Source organism: Bombus impatiens, unplaced genomic scaffold, assembly GCF_000188095.3.
Source record: "Bombus impatiens unplaced genomic scaffold, BIMP_2.2 scf_0406, whole genome shotgun sequence".
Taxonomy (NCBI): domain Eukaryota; kingdom Metazoa; phylum Arthropoda; class Insecta; order Hymenoptera; family Apidae; genus Bombus; species Bombus impatiens.
The window spans coordinates 976,327-988,959 of NT_176825.1; the positions used below are offsets into that span (position 1 = coordinate 976,327).

Here is a 12,633-nt window from a genome sequence, read left to right on the forward strand (position 1 = left end):
CCTTTTTTTTTTTTTTTTTTTTTTTTTTAGTTTTTTTTAGTGGAACTGCATTCACCGCATTTTGCGCAAACGATCGTCGATCAAACGAAAAGTATTTCCGTAACGAGGGAAATTAATTTCTGAACTTGTTAGAATCGTTGAGAATTCCGTGATTAATGTGTCACGGTATTTTTACTACGGAAGTTGCCTTTGTTATGCATGCGCTGTTGAAATATTAAATTCCTCGTGTTCGGTGATCTGCTAATTAGGAGGAAGAAACTAGGAATTATTTTTTAATTATCGGTAATGTGGGAACGGGAATTTTTGACGATTGTTTCTATCGAGTAAGTGAGTTTCAAGTGTCAGAGATACGTGAATCGACCGAGCAACTTGAGACTGGCACGACTATCCAAAGTTTTGAGACTGTACACAGACTATGCGGAGTTTGCACGAATACAATGAAAGAGATTCTGAAATAGGGAATGCCTGGAATTTAGAATAGTACAGTCTTTGAATTATATTCCGTCGCGTTGTATCGCGCTTTTACCACCTCAATATACACAATGTTTTTCATCTCGATATTGCAACTTTCACAGGTAAAATTTTCAACGACACACGTTTCGCTAATTAACGCGTGATATTTTCACGTACAGCGTATCTACTCCTCTTTCCTCCATTTTCTTTTGAGTTTCTCTTCTAAAATATTTACGCGACGTGGATTTTCCTCGGGCCGAAATAGAGAAGAATTCCATTCCACCCCCGGTTTTTGCTCGCTATTACTACGAAGTATCATCGTCCGATGCAGAGAGAGAGAGAAAGAGAGAGAGCTGACAGTGTCTCGTAGTTGTATTTTCAGCAACGTGTCATCCGGTTCGCGTTTTATGCGATGCGTTTATTTTCGGAGGGAGGCGGAGGGAGAAAAAGGGGAGAAAAGAGAAGTTGGTCGAGACGAAGCGAGGAATTACAGCGACGCAGGCCCCACTTCAAAGGAGCCCTCGTTACTTTATTAGCGCGTGCCTCTACCTCGTACCTCGCAGAAAGAAAGATCGTGGCTTTGAATCTTTGCTCGTGAAACACTGGATAAGTTCCCAGAACGATCGCATAAATTTCTTTGCTTTCCACGCGGCGGCAGAATCGAAACCGATGCTCCGGATCTTCCTTCGGACGTTTTCTATTTCTCTAGAACACCGAGAATTATCGTTCTCCGCGTAGTTTTCTCTTTTCTCCCTCGGAGAATACGTAATCGCGAGCTTTCGATCGATCGCGAACGCTTCTAAACGTCCAATGATTCACGAAATTATTCTTATAAACGTATTATGCATCGTATACGAAGCTTCTTGAAATTTAGTTAGCGCGAGACACGATTATCGTACGTTGGTATAATTTGATGTGTGACACACGTGTGTGTCGGAATATATTTAGTAAAAAATTAGAATAGCAATCTCAAACGTATAATTAGCGCTAAAGCTGATCTCGCCAAATTTTCTCACTTACTAATAATATCTAATTAAACGTTTACGTATCTTAATGATTTCTGTGATTTTCAGATCTGTGAGCGATTGCATACATTTTCAGATCCGTTTCGTGTAACGCACATAATATATCCATAAAAAGTTTCTACGAGTGTTCGAATACTTTCGTGACCCACTCTACGTAATCTCCAACTTTCGATCGAACGCAGATTGCACATTCGATAGAACGCACGTGTCTAATATATTTCCATTGTCGTGCTATTAATCTTTCTCCGCGGAGAAATTGAAAAATCACGGGGAATCCCACAGAACGGGATTGTGGAACACGCGACCAACTTTTCGCATCGATGCTTTACGCTTTCGAGAGGTTTACAGGCGATCTTGCGCACGGCCAAGTAGGCATACTCTAGACTCTAGGTCTAGACTCTAGGCTCTAGAGGAGGCTCGAGTGGACATACAGGAAACGAGGATGAAACGAGAAATAGAGAAGCAATCGCGACGGCTATATCTGTCCGATGACGTAAGGGGACTTTTGCGATGCACTCGCTTCTCTTTCGACTTCCTGCTGCCTGTGCAGGGAAAAGAAAAGAAGAGTGATGCACTCACGATTTCTAACTCGACGACAGCTATCCACTTCCCTCTGATCAACACGAAATCGGAAAACGTGTTCTGTTAACGACGTGACAAATGCCGATGGCATACCATTGTTAATTACCAGCGCATGAATATTAATATTCATTACTAATTTCTGTTGCGAATTTATCACTTAAAAGAGAAATTCCAAGCTATTGAATTTCTTGTTTCAAGCTACTGAAGCTACGAGAAGAATTATAGCTTCTTGATGGAAACAGCGAATTAGCGAAAGTCACGCTCCATATCGTTGATATAACGCGTATTGTGTATCTTTTATATTTTTAGCAAAGAAACTTAACGACCAAGCGCAGAATAGCAGCGAATTAATCGACTAGAGTAAAACTGATTGCCGAATCGCCTCGAGTGGCCAATGGCCGATATGATTTTGGCGTGGAATAATTGGCGAATTAATGAAATAATTTTGTCAATTAAGGAACTATCGGACGAAAACGGGTCTGGAAATAAAATTTGCGAATGGCAGGCTTGCCAAAGCATGCCAAGAATAGTTTCTCTCTGTCGAATCACGCGGTCTTTCGTTAATTTCCTAGAGCAAATGCCATTGCGGAGAACCAACTGTCGCCGATGAATATGCCGGCTCCGTAATTGAAGCGCAATGCAACGTAGAAAATCGGATTATAGCTGAAATTTCTCTCCGCGAATGTGACTTGCTCGTTAAAATTTGACATTTCCAATACGGGGCAGCGTCTCAATTATTCAGGCGTTCGCCGAACGACCGAGAATTCGAAAGTAAATACTCCGGTATTTAAGCATAAATCGGGTTTAATTCATTGGCAACGTCTAAAATTAGTCAGATATTTAGAAATTGAAATGATTCGATGCGTGATTGGATTTCTCCGGGCAGATAAAATTAATTTGCCAGAGTCAGAATATACGGGCAACCAGATTGATTTCGACTCTACTTTCTGCCAATTTCTCGATTTCATTTCAATAATTATCCGATTGATGTTCCATTCTCATCCAGGAATTTTATTTAAAAAATCATTGGAATCCTGAAAAAAAGCTACGCTATCGAAAAGCTATGGTAAAATTTCTACGAAAAATTACAATCGTCGTTACATCGTTGCGACCAATCCGATAGCTCTGACGTTGAGTGTTCGTTTTCGGACAAAGCTTGAAAATCCCGCAGTTCCATCAACATCAGCACCCTCTTTCGCTTCACAGTCAGCACTTCCTTCCTGCGTGAAATCCCTCGTACGAGCTACGATTCTTTCCATCTCCCCCCGCCCCTTAAAACCAGAAGAGATTCAACCAGACCAGGCAACGAGTCTTTTGTTTGTGGACCGGTTCTTCTTGGTTCTTCGAATCATTTATTCCCCTTGGCGCGCCTCCCTGCCTACCCAGATATCTTTTCCATCCTTCCCACCCAAGCTTTCTTTTTTACCCCTCTTCTTCCGCTCCGCCCTTAACTTCTTCTTTCCCTTTCACAGTCTGCTCTTTTTCTATACCCTGTCCTCTACAGCGCAGTCTCTGTCCCTAGAGAGACGATGCACTTTAAGGCGGCCCTAATTCCACATGGGTTCGCTTCTCTCTCTCTCTCTCTCTCTCTTTTTCTCCTTTTCTCACACTGGTTTAATCAATGAGCCCAATGCTCGATCCTATCGTCGGAAACCTTCTTGTCCGACCTTTGAGTGGCTCGCTCGGTCGTGCCCTATTAAGTACGACCCTATCCGACCTCCCTTCATCAACCGTAGGATAGATATAGCCCACGCGTTAGAACGAGGTTTTGCTCTATTATTCTCCTCTCGTGCTGATTGTTCGCGGATGAAATATTTGCCTGGCGATAAAATATTTGCCTTTTCTCCGGTCGCCAAAGCTGAGTTATTGCGTGGTACATCACGTTGGAATTTTTATATGGCGACTCGAGTCCAACGAGGAAGTTAGACTCTTTTTTAATATAAATATGAAAGGGTTGACAGCTTGGGCGATAGTATAGAAAAATCGTGCAAATTGTAACTAATTTGGGGCGCCTTGCATCGAATTCGGTATACAGTAAAACCTCCGTATTCGCGGTTTTACCTACCCCAAGTTCAGAATTAGTTTCACCGATTTAAGCCGTGGTTCTGAAAAATTGAACGGAAAGCTTCCAATCGAGAATTCTCAATCCTGAAAATTATATGAACGCTGCAGAAAAGCCAGCATCGCCGGTAGCAAATGATTCTTCTAACGAGAAACTATTTTATCATCGGATATTTTCATCAGTATTTTTCATCGATTGATGAATTAAATTCTGCCGTAGATATATAGGCTACGTGATCTATGTTCGCGAATATGGAGATTTCACTGTACTTGTAACAACTAACGCAGATGCAGATAGATAATTAGAGCTACACCTGCCTATACGACAATGTAATTAGCGTTCTTACCTTTTTCCAGATGCTGCGAGATTGGGCTCTGTATCCTAGGAGTAGTTTGCAGTTGTGCGGCGTTTCCTGGACGTCCTCGGGGTCTTCTTCCAGGTCGCGGCTGAAATACAAGCGAAATAGATTTGCTTTTGCCAGGCAGTTTCTAAAATAACGCTAAAAACGAAAGTACGGTTCGAGAACACTTGACTTCTTTACTACGTCTGTATTTCCCTACGGATGTATGATAGTAACGTCAGTCTGGCCCCTTTGTTGTCACTCGTAAAGTCACGCGACGGCACTCGAAGGCTAACTTGGACAGGGTTGCGAATAAACGGGGTGCAGGCGGTCCGCGTCTTTGTTCAACTGGCGCATTTATTACCGTAGATAAACGCGACAGCGTGGACGGCACTAGAGATAAACGCCGCCACGCCGTTCCGTATACTGGGTGATCCGGGTAGAATGCAAATAGGTGCACAGTGTTTTGCAATTTTATTATTAAAACGCCATAGACTTTTACGCGTTTACGGGAAATTTGCAGATGGACAGTATTATAAAATGGTTAGAATAGTTACGAAATTTTCAAAGTACGATATTTATTACTTATTATAAATGATAAGAAATATCGTTTAATCTGTAAAACAAACGTCTATCTACAGTATTCGCGAAAATATGAACTCGCATAAACGTACGCAGACTAATTTTCGTCGAACAAACGTGAATATTTATAGAAGAAATTTTGATTGTTCGGGGCACCCTGTACAGCACCGCAATATCAAACTACTCGAAAGTCATTGTAATTATTTCAAATAAAATCTCGACGCTCGTGAACTTTGGTATTATTTTCGCCAAACAATGGTAAAGATTCGTGAATTTATAGAAGTCTCGTTTGTTTGGGTCACGCTATACAATGGCGGTGTAAAGGGGCCACCGGGTACGCTGCGCGAAGAAGGAAACACGAAAGAAGGCGAGACGTAGGCGAATTTACGAGCGTGGAAAGGATACGCGGCTGGATTATCGGTCGGTGAATATTCTTGAGGAACAAGCTGCAAGAGTGGTGGAGACGCCTCGAGAGAAATTAAAAGCCAGTATCGGTCATGAATATACGAAAAGGTGATGGGGAATTGCCTCCGAAGAGATACTCCCGATAAGACGCTCTGAACAGCGAATAAACTAAGCGGAGTTTCGAACGACGTGCATTCTGTCGGATTCTATCGCAAGTTATCCATCGATCTGATACGAGTTTAAACGTTCGAAGAGCATTCGTAGTTCCGCGAAATTCACCAGTTTCCCAATTTCACCATCATTCGACCATCTCGCTAACATCGATTATGCTGTTTCACAATTTCCAGTAAAACGTAAATCTAAATATGCAACGTGTTTGAACGCTTTTACGACCGACTGTATATTTCAGCAACATGCTCGCAAACACACGACAAACGGGTAAAAAAATATTCGCGAGTACCAGAAAGGACGTGCCTTATAATCCTTTTTTCTGGCGCAATTCGGTCCCTCTGGTAACGCGGTTGAAAAAGTGAGAGGACAGGTCGCGACCTCCTCTAGTCTGAGTGCCAGAAAAGAAGACTCCAGCCTGTTTTATTGTGAATCGAGGTTAAAGTCTCTGGCACGGGACCAGGCATTTCACCTAGGCCGTCGCATTCCGCCGGATGCACATGGCCACGCACATTATGTGGCCCTTATGTAGTCTCGTGTGTATGTATGTACCTTCCTCACATACCGACCGCTTCCCCTTATGTAGCCACGGCCGGCTGATCTACAACTCGTGTACACACAGGCAAGCATTAAAAGGGGAGGCGGTCGTCTACACGGGGGAAGCTCATGAAATAAATAGTTTGCGCCGTCGCTCCGGGCTTTGTGTCGCTGTTGCAGCGCCAGTGGCGTAGCTTCGACTTCCTTCGATATCCGCACCAGGAATGCGGAATAAGTGGGCCGACCGAGGAATCTCGCACGACCGAATTATTAATGTTTCGTCGCGGCGAGACTCGTTAGAAATACGCCCACCGAAGATCGTATCGACTCGCTCGTTACTCGCACGCGAGCAACCTAATCGATTCCACCGACGAATATCCATCAGAGTCTGTATCACTGGACTAGGAGCATGATTTATACGTAGCCTTTAGCATGGGACGCTCGAGTGTTTAATTACGATTTACCTGTTATCACGATGATAGTGAAAATACAAGTAAACGTATTCGGATAGCAGCGAATAACCAAAGTTTTCTTCCGATAAATAAATAGAAGCTTGGCGTTGAAATTTCTCGTAAAAGCGATCGTCTACAAAATTTAAAAGACGGTGAAGAGCGTTCGTGGACACGTTTAGATATCCGATAACGATAAACGTATGGTAGGAACATCGCGCAATTACTGTAACAGGGTCGTGTAGTGGTCGAAGGATATGCAGTCTGGGCAGAGCGTTACGGTCGCCTCACGGATGATCCCATAATGCCATTAACGCACCGAGCAACCTCCGCTGTTGCTAGTGATATCGTTGCCGCAGGCGGATATAAGCGGATAGCACCTTTTTCCGGCATATGCTAATCTAATTAATGGCGACACGGAAAGTCGAAGCTGTGTGTGCGATGATCGGACGTACGTATGTGTGCGTGTGCACGGGAACAGTCTGGCGCTGCTTAAGTGGTTACCTATGTAACTGGAAAAGATCAGCGCGCAAATATGCATTGGCGTAGCCAGCCGAGAATATCGACCCTACTAACGAATAGTACGGACCAGCTTCGATAACGTAAAAGTTGAATTTGCGAGAAAAGACTTTTACGATCTACACCGAACATCTTTCATTTTGTTCGTGAATTTCTACGAAAACTCAAACTCGGAGAACGATTCAACGTTCGTATTTCAGTTTTGCTTCGTTTCACGATACACTATAGCCAAACTTTTGATCGATAACGTATGCAGACACGAAGGGTGGCGCGATAAAGCTAGCCAGCTCGCTTGTTTACCGATTTTTACCGCCTACTATCGTGGCCAACCGGTTCTCTGGATACCGGTTGCTCTTTCCTGCCTGTAAACTGGTCCACCCATGCTGTCGACCCCCCCTTCGTTCGCGGTATATTCGCCATTTTATCCTATCCAGAAATCTCGATCGATTTCCTCGCCTTTTTTCATCTTTTCCTCGCACTTTTCTTCGTTACCCTTGCGCACGATTCACCAAAAATCTGTTCTCTTACTACTGCTGTCTATGTTTCGCCTTTCTGCGAGATAGCTGGCCGGTTCATTGGAAGGTACCAAAGACATCGAACCAATCTAAAACGGTGGTAGATACGGAATATGAAAGACAGTCGCCATTGAAGAAAGCATTATGCGATCGTGAACGAATTCACGTAACAGGGCGTATCGTTTACGCGACTTTGACATGCGACAGCAACCGCCGTAAGAGAGATACGGTCGACGTGACTCGTTTTATCTATGCGCATACTTGACTCACATACAAGTCAAGTATCTCGGCGAGGTATTGACAGTCAGGAGGGATCCGTCTGTTCGATTCGCGTACCTTGACGAGTGATAAGTGACAACGACTGATAACAGCCGCGTATTCACGTCCATTAGCACACCGCTATCCGAGGCTTGCTCGATTGGATCGTTGAGAAATTTGGTTCGCTCAAAGTTTCCAGACGAACGAGCAACGTGCGAATATTTGCTCGCTAATTCCTCGGATATTTCCCCTCTGCTTCGATCTATTCGTTCAGCCATTTAGTCGATCGATTGACCTCTGACTTGGCGGATAGTCTAACTTCTCATAAATTTACCCTCAGAGACAAATTTTACGCTTATGAATAATTGTCGGGCAGCCGATGTCTGAAAGAGGAATCTGGGAATACGACTGTCAGATATGCAATAGCGGCCGATTAAATATGACTGAACGTTGCTATTCGTAGCAAAGCGGAGTGATTTCGAGAGACGATAAAACAGGAGTCATCTTCGATTCGCAAGTTGGAAACGATCATTAATTCAGGATTTTTCGCTGAAATAATAATAAATAATAAAGTTACACGCTACCTACCGATGAAACAGTAATCCTTTCGCCTTTTCGAAAGATTGCGCTCACAACTAAATTTTGGACGAATCTATTGATAAATATTTTATACCTCTGTTGCTCCTTTTGATAAGAATCTATAACCAACTTACACGACGACCATAAAAGAAAAATATGAAGAAGTGATATTTTTGCGTTTTACGGGAAAGCAATATTCAACCTTAAAATACCGACGATCGATTCTACTTAAACAAAATTCTCTTCCTATTTGATCTTGCGGCTAAACATATTTCATTGAATATTTCAGAAATATCGATCGTCGTAATATCCAAGTTAGAGCCACGGTTGTTTTTCTTTCCACAAAATATGGTGGGTTGATTATCTATTTTTAAGATCTGCAATTTAAAATCTAGAAGCTTGTTTCCTCGTCGTTGGCCCGGGACTCTTGAAAAATACGAGCTGAACAGTATAAAAAACACACATAGAAAAAAAGAGAAAAAGAATGAGAAGAGGAGAGAAGAAAAAAGCTAATTCAGCAAGTGCTGGCGAAAAAGTTACGTTTCACGGCGGTTCTTTGAAAAGTGGTAGCGCGGTTAAATCGAGCCACCCTGTATACGCATTCATGCATAGTACACGCGTTCCCGTCGTTCGCAAAGAGTCGCAGACGCGTTTATGTAGACATTCGTACATATGTACGAGTATCTACGTATGCGCGCGGCGCTCGTCTCTCGGCACATGGCCGATGTTCTATATATAAGCGCGTTTCTATGTAAGCGGTGTGTGTAACGCCAACGGACCGGCAGATATTCCGATCGATCGTACCGGGTTATCTGACTGCCAACGAGAATTCATTTTCCCTTCCATTCGTCTCTCTTTCTCTGCAGGCTCGCTCGTCCACCCATACACCCACCCTTTTCCCTCCTGCCACCGTCTCTTGCTTTTCTTCCTTCTCTTGCCGTATCCGCGCTCCTCTTTGCTCGCTCTGTTTCACTCTCTTTTCTACACGCGTACATAAAGGATCTCGCGTACACCATCGCTCAAAAGTTTCTACACGCGTGAATAAGGGAAAGGGCTCTCGAATTTTTCCCTCGGATCGATCCTATTTCGCTCTGTATATCTCCTTTCAATTAGAGCCTCTTTGTCGCCGAATCTCTTTCGTGTCAGGTTTGTGGTTAGGACATTTTGAGTAGGACTTTTATGTAGGTACATGTGTGTCATATCGAACATTTTTTCATTCGTTTCACCAACTACTATCCGTTTTATATCTTTGCACCCGTTCGGTTAATTAACTTTCACAAGCTACAATGCTGCACGTTAACAAATAATTTTATAGTACTTGTCCGTTTATTATCAAATTTTCTGATTTCTAATAGCGCACTCTGAAGTTGGCGCTGTAAACATAACCGAAAAGAATTCGCCTCGTACCCAGTGGACGTGTTAATTCAACCTGATAAAAGATAACCTCACTTCGAATAATTATCGTAAATAGGGCTTGCAAAAGGATTAGTCAACAAGCATTTGCGCAATTCTGTTCGAATCGATGCGAGAACGTCGTTCTTGAACGACATCGGTTTCCATGAGTTTTACCAGCTTATAAGTTCGCATACATTATCCAAAGGCACGCTAAGTGTCTGCCGTATCTCAAGTACACAGTCGACAGAATTTCAAAGTCGTTCCTTTCGAAAGTTACGAGAAAAGTGTCTATACTTTCTTCTAAGAGTATTTCCTCGCCATATAAACGAAAGGAAGTTTCGATAGCTAACGATTTGCTCTCTCCAGGTTGAGCTTTGCGTTCTGTCACTTACCGGACACGTTAATCACGTTACGCGTGTACGCGCAAATAAAAGAAGAATTGGACGAAAAAACGTAGGGAGCAATAATCGAATTCGTCGAGAGTCAAGGGCCTTTATTCTTTCTCGCGTATATTTTCGGTGCCTTCTGAAAAATTGAACGTCCGCGTCGTTGTTTATCCTCCTAAATTTAATGGCGTTAAAACAAGTAGATACAGGGGATTAAAATTCAAAGCGATTGAGATCGGACGCGATTTAACGAGAACAGCAGTTTCCGGAGAATTCGAGGCACAAAGCTGTAAATTCGAACTGGTGACCATCTACACTCTGCTTTGAAGGAAACGCACGAGCGACAAATTACGAATTTACGTTGTTTAATATCCGCGACGTGTATGGAATCGAACGCTGCAAACTACCTTTTGATATTCCTGATACAACGAAGTTTATCGCGACGAAACTCGATTTATAGTTACGACAAACGTACTATAACGCGTACAGCTATAATGGAAATTTCGAAGATGAAAAATGGAAGGTTTGCGTGAAACGCTCCGACTGTTGGGCTAACACGTATAATGCTGTAGAATCACTGAATCACGTTCTATTTTCTTCGCGGGTTGATAAGGAAATCGTATTAACTCCGCCATTAAAGGCGGAGGTGGCAATCAGAGTGGATCTTTAGCGATGGAACACTTACGTCTCGTGGCGCTGGAGCCGTGGAATTGAAACCAGTTCGAGCCGGTCACCGTGCTGCACGTTTATCCATGAAAAATGGCCGTCCGTTGCGTTTGACTTTCACTTTACTTGACACAGCACACAATCATTCATCGAGCGCCGGGGTTAGAATTAAAAATCGCGCGTCACGCGCCACGAGAAACCGATATACATGTATCGTATACGTATACGTATATATATCTATATACATATATACGTATATATACACCACCGGCTGTATCACGATTCTAAACGTTAAAATCCTGCACGCTCAAAATGCGACGTGTATCTTCACTGTGACAATCATTCCCTCGGTTCACTCGGCCTTCGAAGCGGGTACTTGTCGACATCGATCGAATCGATTCTGGTTACGAGCCTCACATATCGATAGGATCTCTCAATCCGTTTGGCTGCGATGCGACGACACTGTGATACTTCACGAGAGAGGATCGAAATATTCTCGAAATATTTGACGATTCCGCGCGACGCGTTTAGCTCTGGGATGCTCGGAAGATCGAGCTCGAAATAATTGGTAAATTCCGTTTAAAACGTTCGGACGGCGTATCGTAGTCGGTTAGAAACGCGGCGGCATCGTTAGGGAGCACTGCGTCTGGGAATGTTGCCAATTCGAGGCGCATTTCACTCGCAACTCGCATCTATCGCGTAAATCACAATTTCTTTCACGCGCGTCTCCGCGAACGGATTTATCGCGATTCGAAAGCACATATACATTACACACCACCGTTTTCGAACACGAGCCGAATAACTTTGAATTCCAGAGAATAACGTGAGAGCATCCGCGTCAAATATGGCTGGTTCTTGTCTCGTAGACGCGCTTCAAACAACACAACTGTGTCAAACTCGACAAGGGAAGGCAAGCGGCCGGCAGTCAAGTTAAACCGGGATGATCAAACAAAATCCTCGTCTCCGATAAACTTCAGCCCCCGCCCATCATTCGTCCAACGAACCGGGAGCCGGTGGAATTTTCAGCCGACTCTAGACACGACGTTCGCGTGCCAAGGACGCGTAGCAAACTTCACGGCAAGGCGATCGCGAATCGCGACACCGCGTCAATCGTTGATCTTCTTCCCGAACCAGAGGGCTCCGACGGTCTTTCGCAGTATCACCTCTTCCTTCCTTTCCTCTCTTTCTCTCTCTCTCTCTCTATCTATCTATCTATCTATCTATCTCTATCTAATTATCAATCTATTCCTGGATGTAATTCTCTCGATCGGTTTTCTCCTGTGGTTTATTGCGCACCCTCCTCGTGTTTCCGAATCAACGATTAACAAACACTTCCTATTTCCGGCTGAATCATAGTCGGGAACCAGGGAAAAAGCACGGAACCAACGGATAAAGCGCCGGCACGAAAGCGTCACTACCCGTACGCGCCGATACGACACGACGGCAATAATAGAAAATCTTTGGGGTGGGATAAGCCGCGAGGGTGGGGAGGGTGGGGGCACGTTCACCCTCGAGACGACGACGGCAAGTCGACAAGTGTAGAGACAAAAGCGCGCAGACGATCAGACACGAACTGCGATACGCGCGGCCCGCAGTGCTGCCGTCTACTGGTGCTCTGCGAGCTTCGTGGAATCCTCTCTCCCCCACTACGCGTTTCTGCCCACGGCTCCGACGCCCGCTCCCGCTCACTGTCTCCGCTCCCGGCCTACGAC

General features: G+C 44.1%; 1 protein-coding gene across 1 annotated transcript in view; it reads right to left on the bottom strand.

Annotated features, from left to right (window-relative positions):
- The window catches only part of LOC100748410 (probable JmjC domain-containing histone demethylation protein 2C), a 242,142-nt gene that overhangs the window by 164,716 nt on the left and 64,793 nt on the right, over nt 1-12,633 (bottom strand). The window contains 1 exon segment of the mRNA XM_024368213.2: nt 4,469-4,568. Coding sequence (XP_024223981.2) covers nt 4,469-4,568 — 100 coding nt within the window.